Consider the following 26,106-nt stretch of genomic DNA (forward strand, 5'->3'; position numbering starts at 1 on the left):
ATTAAAGTTTTATTTCCCAGGTCTTGATTTAAAAATAAAAAATAAAAACAAGAAATAGAAGAATTTCAGGCTTGTTCTTTTACTTATTGTACATACAAACAGCAACATAACATTGATTGAGTAAATTATTGAAAGCAAGTGATCCCTTCCCTTGACAAGTCTATGAAGCCAACATCTTGACCAACGATAAGCACAATAATTTCAACTACCTGTTTTTCTTTTATATATATATATATATAAATAATAAAGGTTAGCACAAATGAACCACCAAAGCTTGATTAGGACTAGGCAAACAAGTGAAAGAAATGAAAATGGAAAGTAGCCTTTGTTTTACCTGTGTTTAGTTGACGGCCCCAAAATACTCCTTGATATTTAAACATGCCTTTGGAACTTCTCCTACAATCATCTCATAGTTCTTCCTTGTAAGGTGGTAGATGATCACCCGGACGCTGCCGGTACCAATCTATGGTCTTGGTGTGGACTACATTCTGATCAGTGACAGATTCTTCGGTGGTATCTTGCTCAACCAGTTGCGGTGTCTTTTTAATAATTGAAACAGTAAAATGTCAAACAAAAGTATTAATGTTACATGTTATAAGGGTAAAAGAAAAACTAGACATTATAATTTATAAGCATTTTAAGTCAAAAATTTATTAAAGGTGACGGAAAGTGATATTCTAGACCAACAATCATTTAAGTAATTTTTTTTAAAGTATTTTAAGTAAAGACTTTGAAGATTATGTCTTATAATATTATTAAAAGACTTGAATTGCCTTTGCACACACCAAATAAAAGCTTCTATTTAATGCAGTAATCAATAGTAAAAGCTCTTAATCATCATTAACAATTATGTTGGGAGGATTTGGAGAATGAAGAAGGTATTTAGAGTTTTTGTGAATAATATTCTTGCAAGAGTCCATTATTGAAGATGGCTTCAAAGGATTTCTTATCAATTTGGAAAGGTTGTCAATACATTTATAGGGAGAAATAAAAGCAAATATGGTAAGAGGCATCCATTTATCATATTTGGATCTTTTAATAAAGCTAGAAGAGCAGGCCAAAATTTAAATGGAGCCTGACTTCTTAACCAAAGGCTAGAGGAACCAAAAAGGAAGCTTCTTATGGACCTAGTATTAACGACAATGGGAAAGAAACCTGCAGTGGGATTTTGAGACAAAACTCGACCTTATTCACTAAGCCATGTTATGCTCTGGTATTGAAGGGTGCTTTTGAAAGAGGTGGAGCTTCAAATGAAGAGAGAGGAGATGATCTTCAATGTCCTAAAAAGCATGGAAAACATGCTTTGGTTGAAGAGAAGTGTTGTGGTAACAACATAATGTAATTCAGATTCAGCAAATTTAATGGCATTATTTAAAATGCAAGGCATTTCAGGGCTGCTTGAGGAGTTTGTCTAACAAAGAATTTCTGCTAAACTTTAAGGATAAGGAGCTGTTTGAAGAGTTCAAAGATAAAGGTTGGGATTGGCTTAACAAATGGTTTACTAAGGTGGAAACATGGTTAGAGAATTTTTCATCAAAACTCCTTAGCAAGTGGGTTATTGTACAGGGTATCCTTTAGATGTGTGAAATAGGCATATTGTAATTTATAAGCATTTTAGGCCAAATTCATTAAAAGTGATATTCTAGACTAAGTTTTGGTTGTAGTGTCACACACAATCATTTAAGTAAGTTAAGTAAAGACTTTGAGGATTATGCCTTAAAATAAAAAAGATTAAAGTTTTTAGGGTGTATACCTCTATTTTGGCGTGCACATATTCCTCTGAATCTATGAAGAAGCCTGTAGTCATCTTGGGACATTCTCTTACTTTCAAAGAAATCAAAGCCGATAATACAAAGTGATATCCTCTCGGGCAGAAGTCAATGAGGCTTGGCAGTTCTTTAAGTGATAAATATTTTAATTGATCAAACTTTATTTCTTTTTCAGGTATCACTTCTACTTCATCTTCAAGTTCAAACAGTTGCTCCAATTTAGAGTTCCCTTTAACTGTTAACTTTTCAAGTTTTGGAAGACAACAAGCAGATCCAAGGGGAAAGAGACATCTTAGCCTCTTGCAATCAATCACCTTTAGAATTGTAAGGTTTTTGAGAGTAACAACTTGAGTGACATCCTTCCATATAATACACACTTCAGATAAATCCAACAGGTAGAGTTCCCTTATATGCCCATGAACATGGAATGCCTCTTCATGACTCCCAACTGCTATGTAGTCTTGACTGCAATTGGCAGAAACACGCAATTGACAACTATTTCCCAACTTAGACAGAAGTAATTCCTGCAAATATAGACACCACTAAATGTCACAAGTACATTCATTTTCTATTAGAATGGGAATAGTTGAGCAAATGCTACTAATAATTTTTCATAATTTTATATGCCACTTCACAAAAAATCCTTACAATTTTAACGGCAGCACATATATATGTTTCAAAATTTAAATCCAAAAGTTTCATGAAATTGTTTGAAAGTAGAATCCAAAGACACCTAACCCTTTCAAGTTTTTCTCTGTTAATTTTGAACTTAAAACCATTTATGGTTTTCCTTTTCGTTTGTATTTTTCTTTGTCATTTTGTCTTGAACAATGTTGATTTGAAAAGTAAACACAAAGTGATAAAGTGTCAATTTGTTTTTGTAATTTTCCTTAATTATATATAACAACACAAAAGAAATCCACCCCCCCCGCCCTCCCAAACGGAAAGCCTAAATCTCTCAATCTCTTTTTCTTGTCTGAAACTTGAATTGAAGAAAGTAGAAACACCTTGAATAAAAAAAAAAGGAACTCATGGCCAAGAAGAAAAAGAAAACTTAAATTGCAGAAGAAAGAGAAAATGGAATCGAAGAAGGAAAAGGAAGCTCGAACAAGAAAAAAGGAATTGCTAGGATGTCATCGTGAAAAAAATATATGATGAATTTGAAGTCAGAAACAAGGACAAGGAAAACCCAAAGATCCCCAGGTTACCCACAAACAATATTTATTTTTCAAAATAGATAGTATAAAATTTTTGAATTGTAACTTTAAAATGTAGTTGGATTAGTTTATGAGTGTTGAAAAGATTTGGTTCAAAGGTAAAATCTAAAACTATAATTGAAGGAAAAGTGTATAAAAGATACCTTTAGTAGAACCTGCTCGTTAACTTCTTTTTGAATTGTGAAATTTGTCAATTTAGGACAGTTCCAAACTCCCAACTTCTCCAAGGATGGTGATGAGATGAGAAAGTTTTCCGAGCAAAAGCAACTCAAATTTATCAAGTTTACAAGTAGTAAATCTTGTAGGGAAGGGAGTGCAATGGCACAATCAACTCCATTCTTTTCTTTTGCCACATGGAAGACTTGTTGTAACTGAGGAGAATTGCTTATCCAAAATGATTTCAATCGTGGAAGAACTTGAGCCAAAGGAATTTGAAAAATATTTTCCAATATTGGACAATGACTTATTCGTAGAGTTTCCAATTTTGGCAAAAACGACGAATGGAGATGGGTATTTGTTTCTATTTCATCATCACAGTCCAACTCGGTGATAATGTGTTGCAATCCATCACAATGATCTATCTGGAGTTGTTCAAGGAGCACCAAGCTTTGAGCAAGGGATGGTGAGAAGAGATGTTTCAATCTATTGCAGTAACTAATTTCGACAAACTTCAAGCTTTGGAGGCTGACAAAACAGGTGGACCCTTTCCATATCCACTTCAATTCTGGTAATAATTCTAGCTCCATCAGTGTTAAATTTGACAACAGCGATCCTTGATTTTCTTTCGTATCATGAAGAAACTCATCTATTTGAAATACTTCTTGCAACTGGCCACAGTTAATAACTTTCACTTCCTCTAGATTTTGTAGCGCGGGAGATAAAAAAGCCATTTCCATGCAATTCCTTGCTTCCAACGTCTTTAGTTTTTGTAGAAACCCTTTTGGAAACCCACCGTTGCACAACATTTTCAAACCAGTCATTTGTTCTATGAATAATTCCACCAAATTGGAGAAGGCATTGGATGAGACATGGCCTTGTGTTGTATCAATCAAGCATTCCAGCTCCTCACCATCTTTAAGTGTAAGAAAAGTTAATTCATTAAGCCCCTTTGGATCTACATTTGGAATAAGATTTTTCTGATTCTTGACTCCATCCAAGGTAAGATTTTTGACATTGTGTAATAACTCCTTCAATGCATGCAATTGATCACTCTGATAAATTCACAACAAAATGAATATTAGACAAATAGAAAATAGCATAAAATTTAAAAATTGACACAAAAGAAAATTGTTTTATCTTTTCATTGAAAGCTCATTAAAGTTGAAAAACATACCAAAGCTTGGAGTATAAGTAATAGTGTACATGCTGAAATTTATTGGATACATGGAAATATGATTTAGCAATAAAGTACACGTGGCGTGCATGCAAGGAAGGAAAAAAAATAAAAATTTTTATTGCCACATGCTTGTTTGCTTTTTGTTCATTAAATGCATTAAATTTTTTATTTTATCATGCCACGTATCTGCTATTGCCACGTCATAGTTTAACATGTCCTATAAATGCTAGCGTGGCTAGGAGTTAAAAATCCATGGATTCTATCCTAATAAGGATGCTTGGACAATGACAAAGAACACTTTAAGAGCTTAATGAGATGCAATTATATGCTAAATTATCATGCAGCACTCTCAATCTTATAATATGAATGAATTCTTTTTTTTTTTTAATGACAAGTACGCTAAGTAATTAATGAAGGAATTGGAGACAAAGTTGCTGATGATGAGAGTTTGAATTTTTCTAAGGATACAAGTGTGACTTATCCTAATTTTTATAAAATAATGCTTTGTAAAAACCTTTCTTGAATAAGAGTTTTCATCTTTTTCCTATTTTGTTATTCAAATCCTTTTCCCATTTCAAGAAAGATTCAGAATCAACTAGCTAATTATTGTACGAATGTGCTGTTCTTTCTTTTTAATTCATGAGTATTGACTTTTAATATCCGTCAAAATAAAGAGTATAATTTTTGAACAACAAGGAAAAGTGTATAAAAGAAATACCTCTACTTGAATTTTCTCGTTAACTTCTTTTTGAATGTTGAAATTTGCCAATTTAGGACAGTTCCAAACTTCCAACTTCTCCAAAGATGGTGATGAGATTAGAAAGTTTTCTGAGGAAAAGCAACTCAAATTTATCAAGTTTACAAGTAGTAAATCTTGTAGGCAAGGGAGTGCGATGGCACAATCAACTCCATTCTTTTCTTTTGCCCCATGGAAGACTTGTTGTAACTGAGGAGAATCGGTTATCCAAAATGATTTCAATCGCGGAAGAACTTGAGCCAAAGGAATTTGAAAAATATTTTCTAATATTGGACAATGACTTATTCTTAGAGTTTCCAATTTTGGCAAGAACGAAAAATGGAGATGGGCATTTGTTTCTATTCCATCATCATAGACCAACTCGGTGATAATGTGTTGCAGTCCATCACAGTGATCTATCTTGAGTTGTTGTAGCAGTACCAAGCTTTGAGCAAGGGATGGTGAGAAGAGATGTTTCAATCTATTGCAGCAACTAATTTCTACAAACTTCAAGCTTTGGAGGCTGACAAAACGGGTGGACCCTTTCCATACCCAATTCAATTCTGGTAATGAGTTTAGCTCCATAAGTGTTAAATTTGACAACAGCAGTCCTTGATTTTCTTTCGTATCATGAAGAAACTCATCTATTTGAAATACTTCTTGCAACTGGCTACAATTAATAACTTTCACTTCTTTTAGATTTTGCAGCGCAGGAGATAAAGAGACCATTTCCATGCAATTCCTTGTTGTCAACTTCTCTAGTTTTTGTAGAAAGCCCTTTGGAAACTGACCGTTGCACAACATTTTCAAACCATTCATTTCTTCTATTACTAATTCCACCAAATTGAAGAATGTATTGGTTGAGACATGGCCTTGTGTTGTATCAATCAAGCATTCGAGCTCCTCGCCACCTTTAAGTGCAAGAAAATTTAATTCATTAAGTCCCTTTTGATCTACATTTGGAACGAGATTTTTTTGATACATGACTCCATTCAAGGTAAGATATTTGACATTCTGTAATAACTCCTTCACTGCTTGCAATGGAACGTCCTGATAAATTCACAACAAAATGAAAGATATTAGAAAAATAGAAAGGTAGATAATACTCCTTAAATCAGAATTGATTTTTTTTTTCTATGCATAAAATTTAAAAATTGAGACAAAAGAAAACTGTTTTATCTTTTCATTTAGAGCTCATTAAAGTTGAAAAACATACCAAAGCTTGGAGTATAAATAGTGTATAGTATTCTTTTATGTACATATTAATGTACTAAAAGAAAGATGTTTTTCTATGATCAGATAAATAATCAATTAATAATTATCAAAAGTAAAATTGAAACAAACGAAAATATAACAGAACTACCATCAATAGAGACCGCGACCAAAGTCCTTCGTGAATATGGAAACGAGTCATTGATCCGCGTGGGAGACCAATACTGCAAGCTTGGAATCCCTTCAAAGATGGCAACATGACAAAATAGTTTCTGGGACAAAAGTTCCTGAAGTTTAGTAAGTATTCAAGTCTTAAAGACTGTAAGCGAGGGAGCAGAATATCGTGCCCATACTCTTCTTTTGCCATGTTGAAGACATGCATTAGTTGAGGGCAATCAATTATCTGAACTGATTCCAAGTGCGGAAGTCCTTGGGCCAAAGTGATGGGAAACACATATCTCAAGCTTTCGCAACTAGCTATCACAAGAGATTTTAATTTTGGCCAGCACAGAAGAGAGCGATCCTTGTTTGAAATTATCTCATCACCATTTTCTGCTTCGGTGATTAAATGTTCCAAAGAGTTGCTTCCCTTTATCCAGAGTTCTTCCAGATGCACCAAAGTTTGAGCAAGTGTAGCTAAAAAGAGATACTCCAGTTTAGAACACGAGCAAATTCTCATAGTTTTAAGATTCTGGAGGTTAACAAGATGGGTGGGTTCTCTCCATATGCACCTCAATTCTGGTAAGGACTCCAGCTCCAAACAAATTAAATTTGAGAGTGGGGGTGCCTGATTTTCCTCACATAAAACATATATTATCAATAAATAATTATTTAAATATGAATTCGTTGTACTTGTTCAAAAAAGTACTTAAATATTAAAGGCATACATTTTAAAAAATTTTAAAACGAAGTGTAAAAAGCCACAATTTAGAAAGATTACAACTGATGTTTACTTATATATTTGATAATTTAACATAAAAAAACACAATTAGATAAAGAACAAATAATAGAATTATTAAAGGAAAAATGGAGAGATGAGGGGTACCTCCAACTCAGCCATATCTTGGGCAAAAACAAAGACTTGCTCTAATTTCTTGCATGCAGATATCTTGAGTTGTTCAAGATGCAACAAACTTTGAGCAAGGCAAGGTGAGAAGATTGATTTTAGTTTATCACAACCATCAACTTTTACATCCTTCAGATTTTGTAGGCTTACAAGATGAGTTGGCTCTTTCCATATACTCTCTAATGCTGGTAATGACTGCAGCTCCAAGCTTCTTAAATTTGAGATCGACCACATACAACCATTCATTTGAAACACTGATTGCAACTGTCCACAATCGCAAATGATCAATGTTTCTAAGTGTTGTAAGAAGCTATTCGGTAATTGACCATGGCATAACTCTTTCAAAGAAGTCATTTTACCAATGTCTAAGTTCACCAAATTAGAGAATGCAGTGGCTGGACTCTGTTCTCGTGTTGTATCGATCAAGCATTCCAAATCATCGCAAGATGTAAGCTGAAGAGAAGTTAATTCATTTAGTCCCCACTGATCTACATTTGGAACAACAGTTTTGTGTTCCATGATATTCTCCAGACTCAGCCTTTCCACATTGCGAAACAGCTCCTTAAATGCATTTAATGAGGAGGAATCTCTAATTCTCAATATTCTCGAGATAAGCTTTCTCGGAATTTCAATGTATCCATTTACACCTATATTGTAGCTTTGTAGTTTAGGAAACACAAAGTTTTCTTGAAAACATTGATCAGTAGAAACTGTCAATGTTAATGCAGTCAAACGAGACAACGAATTCAACTCCGATAAGTTGGCAATGGTAAAACTTAACATGTGTAGCTCTTGGAGTGACGTTAACCTGTTACACACAAATACACAATATTATTAACACAATAACAGCACTTTCAAGCAGACAATGAAATAGCTACTATTAAACTACAGCTTGCAATGTTTCATAATAATCGGAGTGACTAAAAGCTCATGATATATATACATATATATATATATATATATATATATATATATATATATATATATGTATATAGTAGTCAAATTGAAAACAACAAAAGGAAAAATAAAATAACATAAAATTAAATTTTTTTTTTACTCAGCCAAGAAAAAAAAGAGATTTATATATAGACAGCTTAAATGTACAAAATAAGAAGAAACAAGAACAACCGCTCAAAGCAAAAAACTTAAAAAGAAGCAACTTGATAGCTTGGCTGGAGGCAAAATCAACACTTCATATGAGATGACATGTTACGGGATTGGTGTCAGTACACAAGAGACCAACATATCAAACAGTCTCATAAAAATCGACCAAGGCAAAGATGAATATATTGGCACAATCAGATTGCCAGCGGGAAACAATAAAATTAAATACTTAAGTAAAAACAATTAGATAATCAGTTTTAATGACATCTAAGTATTACCTTGATATCAAGTTAGGGGGGACATGTCTGTCTTCATCTCCAACCCAAAAAATATATAGTGACTTTAGTCTGCGCAACTCCACTAATTCTTCAGGTAATTCATCAATATAAGTTCTAATCAAAGACAAAGACTCAAGATTTTCTAGATTTCTCAACGATGAAATGTTCTCAACGTCACACCTCATAATGCACAGAGTTCGCAGATTTGTTAGGAATTGAAGTGCTTCCATTGAGAATACAACACGTTGAAGAAATAAAACTCGGAGGGTTTTCATTCCTTCAAAAAATTTACTCGGAACTCTTAGGTAATCTTCTCCCGTTAAAAACAAAGTCTTGAGTTTTGAAAATTCTAATTTATCGGGAAAATTAACTATCTTAATATTCCATAAGGAGATTGTTGTGTAACAACCAAAAATTTCACTCTTAGGCCATTCCGTCAGCTCATTTTTTACCATGAACATATTTTCCCCTCTTGATGTTATCCAATGAGCAAAATCACGAACCACATCATGCATTTTTACATAGTATTCATCGTCAGTTTCCAATAACAAACCAAACTTTTGGAGCTTTGATAGTGCTAGATGAATTTCCCTCCTTATTTCTTCAATTAAGTTAATATGACAAAACAGTCCCTGACCAATTCCGAATTCAGTCAACAACTCAACATTAATATCATAATCTTCTGGAAAAAGAGAACACAACAAGAAACATGACTGAATATTTTCTTCCTTCAAATAATCATAACTAAGCTTAAGGCAGCTATAGATACCTCCACAAACATCTTGATTATCCAAATGTCTTGACTCCTTAAGTCGTTGATTTGCTGCTATCCACCCATTTAGACTTTCACGTTTTAGAGCTTTCGCCATAGTTACAATTGCAAGAGGCAAACCCTTAGCTTCACGAGCAACCTCCTTGGCTACATCATTCAAGGTGGGAGAGGCATCTTTTAGACCAGCATTATCTTTGAATAAAGCCCATGCCTCATCTTCAGACAGAATGTTCAGTTTAAATTCTTCTTGACAATTCATTTGACTACAGACTTGTCGAAGACGTGTAGTTAGAAGAATTTTGCAACCAGGGTGTTTGTCACCAAATGGAATTCCTATATTTCGCAATTCAAACTGTTCCCAAACATCATCGAGAATAATGAGAATCTTCTTCTCGCCTTTTAATCTCTTGAATAACTCTTCTGCTTTTCCTTCTTCTGTACTTCATTAAATTTTAAACCCAAGATTTCAGAAATTCTATGTTGAATTTTGTTGATGTCTGGATTTTGAGACACCCCCCTAACAATCACAACTTTGTCAAAGAGCTTTTCTTCCGTAGCTTGCTTCCCCACTACTTCCGCCAAAGTTGTTTTACCCACTCCTGGCATTCCGTGCAATCCAATCATGTTCACACCATCACCTTTTAAAGCCTTCATGATCCCATTGAAAGCTAACGTTGAAGATTCGGAACGCATGAAATCCTTGGGTAGTAGGAACTCTATTCCTTGAAGAGGAGGGCGCTGGCCGACTAGTGGAAAGTTACAGGTCTCTAAAAGTTTAGAGATACAAAGATTCTTCTTCGCGACTTTCTTACTTAAGCAATATCGCCAACCCCAACTAGGACACCAATTGAAACACTTGTTACGCTCTATTTCTTCTTCCAAACTCTGAGCTTCTCCCAATTCTTTATCTGCCTTTGTTAGCCACTCCTCAACGCCCTTCTTAATTACCTCAGTTTGCCTTAAAGCCTCATCGACAGCATCTTTCAACTCATCTCTTTTTGATTCAAGTTCATTTCGGCGGTTCTTGAAATCTTCAACAATTTTGCCAAAACGGAAAAAGTAACGGAGATAAGGTGATGCGTATTCTGTTGCTAAGTTCCCCGCGGTACCGCTAATAGCAGCGCAAACACATTCAAGAAACATTCTTTGATGATCTGAGGCTGAAAAACAATTTGGATGAGTAAAAAGTTTTACAGAGAGACAAAAAGTAATTACGAAATGTTCACAAAATACCTTGCCTTTGCAGCAATACTTTTATAAAATATGTGAATCACAAGAGAACAAATTGTCCGCCGACTAACTTGGAAATTGAAAATGCTGCACAAGTAGAAATTATTCACTGGTCATGTGTATAGTAATTAGAAATATATCTTACATGTTAGAGTAAAATCATAGTATTATGATTCTATAAAATACTTTCTCAAAATTTAATATATCATAGCATTTATTCATTGAACAAAGCAGTAGATTCCCTACAGCATGTAAAACTGCGAATGGCAATTGTATTCAGCCTGCAACAACATTGCCCGTAGACTAGAAAACTCAATATCACAGAGAAGGAAGGAAAGATATGGGATGAAACAAGAAAGGGAACCAAAATAAATAAACAAAAAAGAGATGAAGGAACATGACCCTCTCAAAGAAATAAAAACCACAACATTGTACACCAGCCAATGAAAACCCACAACCTTAAAACATGTCGTATCAAAGCAACACCTTAAGTGCCCTTGAAGAGTGGACCAGTTTCAAGCCACAGTAGAGCAACCACACCTCACTGCAAAATACAATAAAAATAAAACACATTAAGCACAACGTATATAATGTCAGAAAATGAAAATGGCAGATGTAGCGAGCATAGACAAACTAGTCATTTCATTTGTTTTTTATTAACCTTCCATGCAATTAAAGTAACAAAGGGTGGTCAAACAGATTCAGCATGCTTGCATTCTTTCTGCTTTTGCTAAGAGCCAGGAATAATTATGAAAATATGTATAATTTGTAAAATCATGTTTACCTGCTGTGGTTGTTGGTAAGCTTATGGTTGCTGGTAATTCCCATATCCAAGATAGCCCCCATAGGACATGTTAGGATCTTGGGGAGGAGGTGCATATCCATATGCTTCAAATCCTTGAGCATATCCATAATATCCACCATTCCACTAGGCCTGATCTGGTTGAGCCTGAAACTCCAACAGATTTCCCTCTTAGTTTGTAGAAATATATATAGCAAGGTTTTAATTACATAATACCATGATTTTAAATACAAAACCTGTTTGCTTGAAGGACTACGTCCCCATGAAAGTCAAATGTTTCTTCCTCCTAATATGATGCCATTCAAAACTGATAAACTTGCTCCGTGTTAGCCCTGAAGCACGTCATATTGCAGAATAAATTAATATAATATAATAATATTTCACACACTTAAATATTCGAAAGAATTTACTGCTTACCTGTTAGCATATTGAACAAAACCACAATGCTTGTTAGCAGGAATTTTTACATGAACTACCTCACGCAGCTGGCTAAATATTTGTTTTAATTGGTCTTCAGAAACACTAGGATCCAAACCACCAACAAATATCTGCATTTAAGCATGTAAGATTTCAGTTGTCCACACCATGAAATAAGCATATTAATATATATAAAAAAGCTACCCACTGTGGTATTATTTGGATCATTCTCGCCAGGATTTCCTTGAGTATTTGGGTAAGAAGCTGCAAATGACAAATACATGTAAACTACAATAGAATGAGATGATAAAAAAGCTCATTGCTTCTCAAAACTCAAATTAAACATTGTTGAAAAAACCAAGCATTAAGATAATACACTTAAAAATACTAAAAAAGTTCTAAAAAATTCCCTCCATGGCATGCAAAAGAACAAAAATGTAAAACCACCAGCTATACATCACTCAAAAGTTACAATTACAACCATAAACCTCTTTTGGGTTACATCAAGGCTTACCATTACCAGGGAAAGTGAAAAGTGTATCAGACTAAATGGATTTCAATAGTAGCCCATAAAGAAATCATTAATTACATTACACTCAGGGAATCGGTAAAGGTCCTATTCTTTCATTAACCTTTTACAATAGCATGAAAAGGAGAAAAAGGAAAATTGAAATCAGAGACTTAACTTTTCTCTGCACTTGACATGAAATATTTCCTTTTTCTCCTTTCTTTCACACATTTTTTGTAAGGGGGAGGGGAGGGAGGGAGGAAGCTGTCAGGGCTTAAATAGAATGATTCACAACTTCAACTTCAAAGATTATGTTTTAGTAGAAAGAACCTATCTGCTAAACTAATTTCAGAAATGCTTTAACATTCTCTGCGTAGACAGAAACCTATAGAGATTATATTAGCAGCCACAAAATGAAAAGATGAAGAACATATTTAGAAAATAAGGAAATTCCTCTAAACTGAAGTGACGCAAAACCTCAAATGACAAGTAGAAAAAGAATGCCTTGAAAATGCAATATTAATACTGGTAGATTCATACACAGCTAGGCCTTCACCATTTAGGTTTTGGCAATAAAGCATGCACGAGTGATCCACTTCCATTGAGGTTAAATCCATTAACTGAAAATGCCTTTAACTACAAGTCCCAGGTTTCTTTCCTGACTCAATTTGTCCTCATTTGTAACAGAGCAATAGAATGAGGACAAAGAAGTTACTATAACGTTTAAAAGAAGCACAGATATAAAATGCAATAGAACAAAAATTGCCCCAAGGCTCAATAACAGAATGGTGCATGATAACATCCATCCCAACTTTACCCATGGCTGCTTCACCTAGTTTTGAGCATTACAGCTTGAATTTAAAGGAAACAAAGAGAAGAGTGTAAACATATGCAAGTATCAAAAGGGAACTTATCTACGACGAACTTAGAAAAAAAAGGTTTCTGGAGTGGTAAAAGTATCTAAAAAAAGATTCAAAGGAAACATGTTGGGAAAACTGAAACAATTTGTACTTGACTGGAATACTTAATAAGGAACTGGAAAAGTAATTTACGAATGTAGCACAAATACTGCCACGAGAAAATGAGGCTTACGACATAAACAAAGTAACTGACCTAAAATGGGGCCACGCATTAAAGTGGGATCATTTCAGCTGATACCAGTTCCAGGCTCCCCAAAATGAGAGCCTTTTTGGTGTCCTGCTTTAAGACAACATGAGTTTTACATAAGTTTGTGAATGTTTTAATATAATTAAACGTGCCCAAGTTTGCAAAGGCAAACTGAAAGGAAATGACTTTGTATAAATTCTGCCGATCTTCAAGTGCATAACTGAAAGAATTCAAATTTTAAGGACACTGTAACAACTTACAAGTAACAACCTCGACTCAGAAAATTAAAACCCAAAAACAAAAATAGAATAACCAACAAGCATTCAACTTGTCAAGTCAAAGTTCTCTAAGATAAATCATGGCAAATAAAAACTATAAAAAAACCAAGCAACCTTCATGTTAGTTTGCCAAGATCTATTGATGAGCATGAAAAACGCTCTGTAGAAAAGAGTAAAACCAGAAAACTAGAAGAAGAGAAAAACTGATCAGGAAATTGGAAGAAGAAAAACTAACTTCTCATCGAGTCAAGAGTCTGTTACACCTATTTATACACAAGTCATGCTGACATCAAAGAAAGCCAATCCTAATTACAAAATAATTAAATATATAATCAGATATCTATTTACACTTGGACACGTGTATGTATTTAACACTTCATATGAAAATCAAGATAAATAATGAATTTAACATAACCCGTTTGCTTATTCCTAATCAGCTTAGCTGAAGCCACCTAAACTATCCCAAAAATATTAAACTTCCTTTAATTACTTTTTACTGATTTTATTACTTAAGTAGTCAAGTTTAAAAGGAAAAGAAAGGAAATTCATTTAAATAACAAAAGGGAATAATATTTTGATTTATTAAAATGTATATAAAACTGTGAATTTTATTGGACTATATTTGCTCCGTTTAATTAAATTTTATTATATTTTTTTACTATTTTACTATTTACTTAGGCACTCTTAAATCTTTTTTTTTTCTAAAAGCCCCTAATTTTTTTTTCTAAAATAATATAATTAACTAATTAATTACCTCTCCAGTGTGAGCGAAGATGTTGATGAGGTAATTCTCATCCATCCACTGCTAAAGATCACCGATCTAGAAGGATCGAATCTCACTGGAGCCGGCAACGGCTGAATCGGTGGAGTACTGCTGCATCTGACCTAGCGGAGGAACGGGTTGTGGAGCCCAGTCGGAAGGTGGAGGAACCGGCTGACCCGCCTGTTGCTGCTGTTGTTGTTGTTGCATCATCATCCACGGCTGCTATTGCGGTTGCTGCTGGTACTGCTGGGTTTGAGACTGATCGGCTGCCATGGACTGCGGTGGAGCTACACCTCCTGCTGGGGGTTGTTGCATCATACTCGATAGATAGATAGATAGGGAAGAGAATCGGGAGATCTCAGAGAGGAGAAGAAACCCAAGGGGGGAATTGAAATTTTATAAAGAGAGGATTTTGTTTTATTGACCAGAGGATGCTTGTCGGGGTAACACGTGGAGAATAGGAATTAGGTGGCAGTAATGGGCTTTTGATAGGGTAAATCGAGTATTCCGCTTGGTATGGGCTAGATTGGGCTGAGTTTGGGCTAAAATTCTTTTTCTTTGTTAATAAAAAACGTTTCTTAAGGATGTAATAAAAAAAGTTTAAAAAAAGAATTTTTATAGACAATTGAAATTTGGTGTTAATAAGCATAGCAAAATTTTTTTAAAATTAAGTAATTAAATGGAATTGAAATTTGAAAATTATTAATATATTTTTATGGTATAAAAATTAATTATTATTTTATTTTATTCCCTTTATAAATTTTATGACTTATAATTATGATGATTTAGAAGATGTCTGATAAATTATTTCTTAATCTATTAAATAGGAAATTTTTTTTATCATTTCCCTACGTCTCATTATCTTTGTTCTTTATTGATTTTTTTGTTAAATAAACTCTGACTTTGATCATTATTTTTAAGAACATTGTAAAGTTATAAAATTTTGAATTTTAAACATTTAAATTTTTTTTTTGAATTTTTAATTTTATATAGTAGTCGTTTAATATGGTAAGAAAAGTACAACATGGTAAGAAAAGAAATTAAATTGAACTTAATAATTCTAAGTGCATGCAGAAATGGTCCAATCCCTTTTTATAATTTTTATTGTAAGCATTACTTGGTAAATTTTTCTTCTATCAATGAGTAATTACTTCATTTTAAATGCTTCTTGCGAACTTGTTGCCTGGACTTTACTACCATGGCCAGATCTTATAGGTTGGAGTACTAATCAAACTCTCAATATTTCAATAAATCACTTAAAACCTTCATAAAATAAAAATCTACTTGGCTTGTATAGGGAAATTAAAGTTTAATTTCCCATGTCTTGATTTAAAATATAGAAATAAGGATAAGAAATAGAAGAATTTTAAGCTTATTCTTCTACTAATTGTGGATGCAGTGAGAAACATAACATTGATTAGGTAAATTACTGAAAGCAAGTGATCCCTTTGCTTGACAACTCTGTGAAGCCAACATCTTGATCAACCCAAAGCACAATAATTTCAACTACCTGTTTTTTTTTTTTGTTTATGTAAATAATAAAGATTAGCACAAGTAAACCACTAAAACTTGATTAGGACTAGGCAAACAAGTGAGAGAAATGAAAATGGAAAGTAGCCTTTGATCTACCTGTGTTTAGTTAATGGCTCTAACATACTCATTGATGTTTAAACATGCCTTTGCAACTTCCCCTGCAATCATCTCATAGTTCTTCCTTGTAAGGTGGTAGCTCACAAAGGCTCTTGCTCCGTCGAATGGTCTTGGCGTCTTGCTTAACTGGTTGCGGTGTCTTTTTAAACAATTGAAACAAGGGAATGTAAAATAAAAGTATTAATGTTACATGTTATGAGGGTTAAAGAAAAAATAGACATATTACAATTTATAAGCATTTTAGGCCAAAAATTCATTAAAAGTAATGGAATCATTCACTAAAAGTGATATTCTATACCAATCTTTTGGTTGCAGTGTACTACTCAATCATTTAAGTAATTTTAGTAAAGACTTTGAAAAATTATGTAGTATAATATTATTAAAGACTCTAATTGCCTTTGCACATACTAAATAAAATCTTAAACTTAATTCACAAATCAACAATAAAAACTCTTAATCATCAATAACGATTATGTTGGGAGGATAAGGAGAATGAATAAGGTATTTTTAGTTTTTGTGAATAATATTCTTGCAAAAGTCCATGAAGATGGCTTCAAAGGATTTGGGATCAATTTGGAAAGGTTGTCAATACATTGTAGGGAGAAATAAAAGCAAATACAGTTAGAGGTATCCTTTTATCATATTTGGATATTTTAATAAGGATAGAAGAGCAGTCCAAAATTTAAATGGAGTCTGGCTTCTTAACCAAAGGCTAGAGGTCAATATAGCCAGCTAAGGAAGCCATGATTCATTTTGAAGAAGGAAGCAAAAAGGAAGCTTCTGATGCACCTAGTGTTAACCACATTAGGAACGGAACCTGCAGTGGGATTTTGAGACAACTTGGTTTTATTCACTAAGCCATCTTATGCTCTGTTATTGAAAGGTGCTTTTGAAAGAGGTGGAGCTTCAAATGAAGAGAGAGGAGATGATTTTCAATGTCTGAAAAAGCATGGAAAACATGCTTTGGTTGAAGATAAGTGCTGTGGTAACAACGTAATGTAATTCAGATCTAGCAAATTTAATGGAATTATTTAAAATAGAGGGCATTTCAGGGCTGCTTATGAGGAGCTTGTCTCTCAAAGAATTTCTGCTAACCTTTGAGGATAAGGAGCTGTTGGAAGAGCTCAAGGATAAAGGTTGGGATTGGCTTAACAAATGGTTTACTAAGGTGGAAACATAGTCAGAGAATTTTTCATCAAAACTCCTTAACAAGTGGGTGATTGCACAGGATATCCTTTTGATGTGTGAAATAGGCATATTATAAATTATAAGCATTTTAGGCCAAATTCATTAAAAGTGATATTCTAGACTAAGTTTTGGTTGTAGTGTCATTCTCAATCATTTAAGTAATTTAAAGACTTTGAAGATTTTGCCTTAAAATAGACAAGACTAAAGTTTTCAGGGTGTATACCTCTGTTTTGGCGTGCACATATTGCTTTGTATCTATGAAGAAACCTGTAGTCATCTTGGGACATCCTTCTACTCTCAAATCATCCAAAGCTGATAATACAAAGTGATATCCCCTTGGGCAGAAGTCAACGAGGCTTGGCAGTTCTTCAAGTGATAAACTGTATAGTTCATCAAACTTTATCTCCTTTTCAGTTGTTGCTTCTGCTTCATCTTCAAGTTCAAATACTTGCTCCAATTTAGAGTTCCCTTTAACCCATAACGTAACAAGTTTTGGAAGACAACGAGCAGATCCAAGAGGAAAGAGACGTTTCAACTTTTTGCAATATTGAACAGAAATCATGGTCAAATTAGGAAAGCTTATAGGTTGGAGATCACCATCTGATGATGAACAAACTTGATCCTCAGCAATGATTTGGTCCAATTCATCACAATTTTGTATTTCTAGATTGACCAACCGTGATAAACTTTGAGCAGTTGTAGGTGAAAATATGTATCTTAGCCTCTTACAATCAATCACCTTCAAAATTGTAAGGTTCTCAAGAGTTACAACCTGAGCGACATCCTTCCATATAATCCACTTTTCAGATAAATCCTCCAGGAGGAGTTTCTTTATACGCCCATGAACTTGGAATACTTCTTCATGACTCCCAACTGCTATATATTCTTGATTGCAGTTGGCTGAAATACGCAATTGAAAGCTATTCACCAACATAGAGAGATATAATTCCTGCAAATACAGACACCACTAAATGTCACTGAATAAGTTCCTTTTCTATTAGATTGGGAATAGATGAGCAAATATTACTCATAATTTTTTAGATGCCGATTCACAAAAAATCCCTACATTTTTAATGATAGGACATTTATATGTTTCAAAATTTAAATCCAAAATTTTCATGAAATGCTCTGAAAGTGGAATCCAAAGACATCTACCCTCTTTCAAGTTTTCTCTGTTAATTTTTAAAATAAAACCATTTATGGTTTTCCTTGTCTTGTGTTTTTTTCTTTGTCATTTTTTCTTTAAGCATGTTGATTTGAAAAGTATAGATAAAGTGGTAAAGTGTTAATTTTTTTTAATTTACCTAAATTACATAAAAAAAACATAAAAGAAACGAACCCCCCGGAAGCCTAACTTTCTCAATCTGTTTCTCTTGTCTGCAACAGAAAGTAGAAACACTTTGAATAAAAAAAAAGGGAACTCATGGCCAAGAAGAAAAAGAAAACTTAAATTGAAGAAGAAAGAGAAAATTCGAATCAAAGAAAGCAAGAGAAACTAGAATCGAAGAAGAAAAGGAAGCTTGAACAAGAAAAAAAGCAAGATTTGTCGTCGTGAAGAAAAAATATGATGAACCTCAATTCAGAAACAAGGACAAGGAAACCCCAAAGATCCCCACAAACAAATTAAAATTTGTTTTTCAAAATAAATAGTATAAAATTTTTGTGCTGCAATTTTAAAATATAATTGGATTAGTTTGTGAGTGTTGAAAAAAAGATTTAGCTCAAAGGCAAAATCCAAAACCATAATTGAAGGAAAAGTGTATAAAGAAATACCTCTAGCTGAATTTGCTCATTAACTTCTTTTTGAATAGTGAAATTTCTCAATTTAGGACAGTTGCAAACTTTCAACTTCTCCAAGGATGGTGATGAGATGAGAAAGTTTTCCGAACTCAAATTTATCAAGTTTACAAGTTGAAAATCTTGTAGGCAAGGGAGTCCAATGGCACGATGAGTTGGCCTTTTCCATATGCTCTTTAATGTTGGTAATGACTGTAGCTCCAACTTTCTTAAATTTGAGAATGGTACTGCCTGATTTACCTCACATAAAAAAATATAAAATTTATTAATTAATAAATAATGAAAATGAATTGTTTATACTTGATCTTAATTACTGAGAAGAAATACATTTTGTTAAAAAAAAGTAGAAAGAAGTATTAAAAGTTAATAATTTAGAAAGATTAGATAGTAATTATTTATATATTTGATAATTAAAAAAAAATCATTAGAAAAACAATATACGAGACCATTATTAAAGGAAAAATGAAGAGATAAGAGGTACCTCTAGCTCAGCCATTTCTTTGTCAAAAGCAAAGACTTGTTTTAATTTTTCGCATTCAGATATCTCAAGTGTTTCTAGATGCAACAGACTTTGAACAAGGTAAGGTGAGAAGATAGATTTCAGTTTATCACAACCATCAATTGTTACTTCCTTCAGACTTTGTAGCCTTACATGATGAGTTGGCCCTTTCCATATGCTCTCCAATGCTGGTAATGACTGCAGTTCCAACCTTCTTAAATTTGAGAGTGGTACTGCCTGTTTTACCTCATATAAAGAAAAATATAAAATTTATTAATTAATAAATAATGAAAATGAGTTCTTTATAGTTGATCTTAATTACTGAGAAGAAATACATTTTGTTAAAAAAAGTAAAAAAAAAGTATTAAAAGTTAATAATTTAGAAAGATTAGATAGTAATTATTTATATATTTGATAATTCAAAAAAATTATTAAAAAAACAATATACGAGAGCATTATTAAAAGAAAAATGGAGAGATAAGAGGTACCTCTAAGTCAGCCATTTCTTTGTCAAAAGCAAAGACTTGCTCTAATTTTTCGCATTTAGATATCTCAAATGTTTCTAGATGCAACAGACTTTGAACAAGGTAAGGTGAGAAGATAGATTTCAGTTTATCACAACCATCAATTGTTACTTCCTTCAGACTTTGTAGCCTTACATGATGAGTTGGCCCTTTCCATATGCTCTCCAATGCTGGTAATGACTGTAGTTCCAACCTTCTTAAATTTGAGAGTGGTACTACCTGTTTTACCTCATATAAAGAAAATATAAAATTTATTAATTAATAAATAATGAAAATGAGTTCTTTATACTTGATCTTAATTACTGAGTAGAAATACATTTTGTTAAAAAAAAGTAAAAAGAGGGATTAAAAGTTAATAATTTAGAAAGATTAGATAGTAATTATTTATATATTTGATAATTCAAAAAAATCATTAGAAAAACAATATACGAGAGCATTATTAAAAGAAAAATGGAGAGATAAGAGGTACCTCTGGGTCAGCCATTTCTTTGTCAAAAGCAAAGACTTGCTCTAATTTTTCGCATTTAGATATCTCGAGTGTTTCTAGATGCAACAGACTTTGAACAAGGTAAGGTGAGAAGACAGATTTTAGTTTATCACAACTATCAATTGTTACTTCCTTCAGACTTTGTAATCTTATATGATGAGTTGGCTCTTTCCATATATTCTCTAATGCTGGCAATGACATCAACTTCAAACATCTTAAATTGGAGATTGTGCGCGTCAGACTTTCTTCCTTTTCAAAAAGCCAATTCATTTGAAACACTGATTGCAACTGCTTACAATCGACAATGCTCAATGTTTCTAACTTTTCTAAGAAGCTAATCGGTGATTGACCATGGCACAACTCTTTCCAAGAAGTCATGAATCTAATGTGTAAGTTCACCAAATTAGAGAATGCAGTGGTTGGACTTTGTTCTCGTGTTGTATCGATCAAGCATTCCAGATGAGTGCAAAATGAAAGCTCAAGAGAAGTTAATTCCTTTAGTCCACGCTGATCTACATTTGGGACAATATTTTTGTATTCCATTGGGACTTGGGACAGAGTAAGATCTTCAACATTGCAAAACAGCTCCTTAAATGCATTTAATGAGGATGAGAAATGCTTAATTCTCAAGGTTCTCAAGCGCAGCCCCGCCAAATCTTGAATATAGTCATTTACAGCTATATTGTAGCTTTGTAGTTTAGGGAACACAAAGTTTTCCTGAGAACATTGATGAGAAGAAACTCTCAGTGTTAATGCAGTCAAACCAGACAAAGAATTTAGCTCCAATAAGTTGACATTGTTTTCACTTGTCACGTGTAGCTCTTGGAGTGACGCCAACCTATTACACACCAATACAAAATGTTATTAATGCAATATATAATAGCACTTTCAACCGAATGATAAAATAGCAAGGTAATGAAATGAATAAGATAACATTAACTTTTTTATTTCTTCATTCTTAAAGCTACTTTTGTACTACAGGTTGCAATGTTTCATAATAATAGGAGTGACTAAAAGCTCATGCTATATATATATATATGTTTGTGATAGTCAAAATCAAATAAAGTAAATAATAAAAAATAAATAATTTAAAAATTAAATACGTAATTGAAAACAATAAAATAAACAGTTTTACCTTGATAGCAAGTTAAGGGGGAAATAGCTTAACGACACTCCACTGTAAGAAATATATAGTGATTTTAGTTTATGCAATCCCACTATTTCTTTTGGTGGCCCATAAATATTAGTCTTTAGCAATGCCAAAATCTCAAGGTTTTCCACATTCTTCAATGATGAGATGTTCTCAAGCTCGCAATTTATAATGCACAGAGTTCGAAGATTTGTCAAGAATTTAAGTGCTTCCAGTGTGAGTACAACATCTTGGAGAAGTAAAACTTGGAGGGTTGTCATTCTTTCAAAAAAGGCACACGAAACTCTCAATGAATTCTTTCCTTTGAGAAACAAAGTCTTGAGTTTTGAAAATTCCACTTTGTTAGGAAGATGATTGATCTCAATGTTCCACAAGGAGATTGCCGTATAACATCCAAACCTTTCACTCATATGCCATTCTGTCAACCCATCTTTTACCATGAATATATTTTCCCCTCTCGATGTTATCCAATGAGCAAAATCACGAATCACATCATGCATTTTTACATGCTCTTTATCATTAGCTTCCAATAATAAACCAGACTTTTGGAGTTTTGATAGTGCCAGATGAATTTCCCTCCTTAAGTCTTCCATTAAGTAATTATTATTGAACAATCCCTGACCAATTCCGCATATAGTCAACAACTCAATAGTAATCTCATAATCTTCTGGAAAAAGGGAACACAACAAGAAACATTGCTTGATATTATCTTGATCCAAATAATCATAACTAAACTGAAGACATCTATAGATACGTCCACAAACATGTTCATTATCCAAATGTCTTGAGCTCTTGAGTCGTTTATTTGCTGCTCTCCACGCATCTAGACTTTCACCTTTTAGAGCCTTTGCCACAGTTACAATTGCAAGAGGCAAACAGCCACATTCACGAGCAACCTCCTGCGCTACATTCAAGGTGGGAGAGTCATCTTTCAGACCAGCTTTATCTTTGAATAAAACCCATGCTTCATGTTCAGATAAAATGTTCAGTTTAAATTCCTCTTCACAATCCATTTTACAACAAACTTGTTGATCACGTGTAGTTAAAAGAATTTTGCAACCCTCGTGTTCACCACCGAATGGAATTCCTATAATTTGCAATTCAAGTTCCTTCCAAACATCATCGAGAATTATGAGAATCTTATTCTCGCCTTTTAATCTTCGCCATAACTCTTCTGCTTTTCCTTTTTCTGTACTGGCTTCAAATTTTAAACCAAAGAGTTCTGCAATCCTTGCTCGAATTTCGTTGAGGTTTGGAGTTTGGGATACTGTAACACTCACAACCTTATCAAAAAGCTTTTGTTCTGTAGCTTGCTTCAGCACTACATCCGCCAAAGTTGTTTTACCCACTCCTGGCATGCCGTACAATCCAATCATTGTCACACCATCACTTTTTAAAGCCTTCATGATTCCATTGAAAGCTAACATTGAAGATTCAGAACGCATGAAATCCTTGGGTAGTAAGAGCTCTATTCCTTGAAGAGGAGGACGATGGCCAACTCGTGGAAAGTTACAAACCTCTAAAAGTTCAGAGATAGAAAGTGTCTTCTTCGCTACTTTCTTGCTTAAGCAGTATCGCCAGCCGCAACTAGGACACCAATTGAAACACTTGTTACGTTCTATTTCTTCTTCCAAACTCTGAGCTTCATCCAATTCTTTCTCTGCCTTTGTTAGCCACTCCTCAACGCCCTTCTTAATTACCTCAGTTTGCCTTAAAGCCTCATCGACAGCATCTTTCACCTCATCTCTTTTTGATTTAAGTTCATTTCGCCGGTTCTTGAAATCTTCAACAATTTTGCCAAAACGAAAAAAGTAGCCAACATAAGGTGATGCGTATTCTGTTGCCAGGTTCCCAACGCAATTGGCAATAGCAGAGGTAACACAATCAAGAGCCATTCTTTGATGATCTGAGACTCAAACAATTTGGAAAAGTAAAAAGTATTGCAAATATCTCTCAAGCTGATTAAGATGAAAGAATTACTTAATTTGAAAACAGAAAACAAATAAACCAAAGAAGAAAAAGATGAAGATTTACGTACCAAGGAAATCTACAGATGAACTTTCAGGAGCCAAGACGGAGCAGCTTCTATTTTGATCTAACCAAGCTCACCAACTCGGTGAAGGTTTTTTTTTTTTTTTTTTAAAGTTCAAAGAAAACTGAAGCAGAAATGAACTTTGCACTGCAACAATCAGAAGATCAAGGAATTAAAAAAAAACAGACTTTCACTTATCTTCTTTTTAATTCTGCTTCTGATACAAATGAACAAAGGAAACCAGAAAAAGCAAAGTAAACAGAGAACTCTTAAGGCAAGATTTTTTTTTTTTAAAGTATCGCCTTTCTTTCCCTAAAGCAAAGAGGTGAGCTTACAAAAAAGAAATTAATAGTGGAGAAGGTACTGAAATCTTTTCTTGGAACTTACCTCTGTATTCTCAACACTTGAATGTGAAAGGGTAAGAGACAAACACAAAGTTTCTAGCTCTCTGCTTCACACAAATGCCATGGGTGGAGTGTAACTGTATAAGATCAAAAGAGTTAATTTGGACATAGAAAATAATTAAGTGCCAATTTTGCAGGTAAAGTTTGCAAATGTATACTCAATTGCAAAAACCAAGACAAAAATAAGCCATGGAAGAAAATGATGCACATATATACCACTGAAAGATGAAGTTTAAGGAGCCAAGGCCAAGCTTTTCTATATTGGTCGAAGAAAACTCAAGTAGAAATTAAGTTTGTAATACAATAGCAAAAGCCCACTCGCAGAGGGAATTAAGAAACAACAAACATTTGTCAACCTAAGATCAAAAGAACAACTTAATTTGAAAACAGAAAATGTGTCAATGCATCTAAACCTGCAAATATCTATTCTCAAATCTAAAACCACAGAAGAAAAGGATGAACATTTACATACCAAAGGAAATATACATGAACTTTGAGGAGGCAAGACGGAGCTTCTATTTTGATCCAGCCAAAATATATCACAGACACTGACAAAGTCGGTGAAGTTTTTTTCCTTTTTTTTTTTTTTGAGTTCAAAGAAAACTGTAGTAGATATAATAAACTTTTGCACTGCAATGATCAGAAGGCTAGGAAATTAAAAAAACAAAAAGACTTTCACTTATCTTCTTTAGAATGCATGCAGATTATAATTCTGCTTCTGATAAGAAAAGCAGTAGGTGAACATAGAAAGTAGAAACTCTTAAGGAAAAGACTTGTTTTCTTTGGAATCTCTTTTTCTTTTTATTGTTACTATTTTTTTCTTGTTCAAATGCTAAGCGGAAGACAAGTGCCCAACGTCTTTTGCCTTATCATTGACTAATTCTCTCTCAGACGGATTAGAAAAGAAAAAGAGAAAAGGACGGAGTCATGGAGATGCTCTGCTGGTTGGCTTTCCAGGAAGGGTTATGGAAAGAGGATGGGACTTGCGAGGATGTTAGTGTATAGAATATTTTTGAAATTCTGCTTCAAATATTTTTGAATGAAAAACATGAACTCAGTGTTATTTATGATTCTTTTGTAATTGAGCATTACTTGGTAAATTCTCTTTTAATAATGACTAATGACCTACTTTTCAAAAGCTTAGCCTGCCCAAATCTTTTAAGTTGGACGTAGAAAATAATTTAGTTTTAATCTTGGGTGTAAAGTTTGCAGATGTATACTTGTTGGGAAATTGCGGAATTACCTCTAAAGAATTGCCCAAGATCTAACCCAATCAATAGAATAAAGAAAGAAAGAAATCAAGCACACCCACAAGAACACAAGAATTTACGTGGTTCGGTCTTTTGATGACCTACGTCCACGGGCACAACAACAGAGAAAAATTCACTAAGAGAAAAATCAGGAGATTACAAGAACAGTCTCAAACTCATAACCCTTATCCCACGTACACCTAAATCACTCTCTCTAAATCTAGGTGATTATTATTCTTTAACCCATAGGGTCCTTTTATAGTATCAAATACAATAACCTTATCCTAATATAATTAGGAATCTTATCCTAATAGAATTAGGAATTGTTATTCTAATCTAACTAGATTTAAAGACTATTTTATAAGATATACTAATTTAATTAGAATTAAACAATCCTAATTAAATCACAATTCAAGACTATCCTAACAAATCTCCACCTTAGGCTTGAATTCACCAAGCTCCACCTTACGAACCAATCTCTGTCGACACCGTCACTGCCCCAATGGGCCTCAAGCACTACGAACACCGAT

General features: G+C 33.6%; 2 protein-coding genes and 1 pseudogene across 3 annotated transcripts; all 3 read right to left on the reverse strand.

Annotated features, from left to right (window-relative positions):
* Positions 1–407: 407 nt before the first annotated feature.
* LOC148761413 (uncharacterized) lies at positions 408–8,948 on the reverse strand. Its single transcript, XM_088808209.1, has 6 exons — positions 8,719–8,948; positions 7,316–8,144; positions 5,041–6,108; positions 3,130–4,197; positions 1,754–2,293; positions 408–539 (listed from the first exon to the last, which is right to left on the reverse strand). Exons 1-6 carry the CDS (start codon positions 8,946–8,948, stop codon positions 408–410), a joined length of 3,867 nt encoding a protein of 1,288 aa, XP_088664335.1.
* A 398-nt stretch (positions 8,949–9,346) lies between these two features.
* On the reverse strand, positions 9,347–14,994 carry LOC108662700 (putative disease resistance protein At5g05400; annotated as a pseudogene). The gene is made up of 9 exons (XR_016027506.1): positions 14,587–14,994; positions 13,561–13,644; positions 12,148–12,203; positions 11,940–12,070; positions 11,759–11,854; positions 11,505–11,669; positions 11,179–11,264; positions 10,724–10,807; positions 9,347–10,650 (listed from the first exon to the last, which is right to left on the reverse strand). The product of XR_016027506.1 is annotated as a putative disease resistance protein At5g05400 (transcript).
* A 973-nt stretch (positions 14,995–15,967) lies between these two features.
* On the reverse strand, positions 15,968–25,398 carry LOC108662701 (putative disease resistance protein At4g27220). The gene is made up of 11 exons (XM_088808210.1): positions 24,799–25,398; positions 24,310–24,403; positions 23,929–24,069; positions 21,876–23,796; positions 20,723–21,578; positions 20,218–20,472; positions 19,712–19,966; positions 19,207–19,461; positions 17,657–18,400; positions 16,225–16,384; positions 15,968–16,105 (listed from the first exon to the last, which is right to left on the reverse strand). The coding sequence occupies exons 4-10, from the start codon at positions 23,783–23,785 to the stop codon at positions 16,298–16,300; spliced, it is 4,362 nt and encodes a 1,453-aa protein (XP_088664336.1). The 5' UTR covers positions 23,786–23,796; positions 23,929–24,069; positions 24,310–24,403; positions 24,799–25,398; the 3' UTR covers positions 15,968–16,105; positions 16,225–16,297.
* Between the last annotated feature and the right edge of the window lie 708 nt (positions 25,399–26,106).

The sequence above is a fragment of the Theobroma cacao genome, chromosome 7, assembly GCF_053813885.1.
Source record: "Theobroma cacao isolate CCN51 chromosome 7, ASM5381388v1, whole genome shotgun sequence".
Classification (NCBI taxonomy): domain Eukaryota; kingdom Viridiplantae; phylum Streptophyta; class Magnoliopsida; order Malvales; family Malvaceae; genus Theobroma; species Theobroma cacao.

Excerpts from the sequence above, each read along its gene's own strand:
- LOC108662701 (XM_088808210.1), bottom strand. The coding sequence starts at position 23,785 with ATGGCTCTTGATTGTGTTACCTCTGCTATTGCCAATTGCGTTGGGAAC. Across the intron at positions 19,462-19,711 it reads AAGAAATGGCTGAGCTAGAG|GCAGTACCATTCTCAAATTT; the intron begins GTACCTCTTATC and ends GAGGTAAATCAG. Across the intron at positions 18,401-19,206 it reads ATGAGCAAATTCAGCTAGAG|TGGTGTCTGTATTTGCAGGA; the intron begins GTATTTCTTTAT and ends AGTGACATTTAG.
- LOC148761413 (XM_088808209.1), bottom strand. The coding sequence starts at position 8,948 with ATGGAAGCACTTCAATTCCTAACAAATCTGCGAACTCTGTGCATTATG. Across the intron at positions 8,145-8,718 it reads CCCCCTAACTTGATATCAAG|GTTAACGTCACTCCAAGAGC; the intron begins GTAATACTTAGA and ends TGTGTGTAACAG. Across the intron at positions 2,294-3,129 it reads ACGAGCAGGTTCTACTAAAG|GAATTACTTCTGTCTAAGTT; the intron begins GTATCTTTTATA and ends CTATATTTGCAG.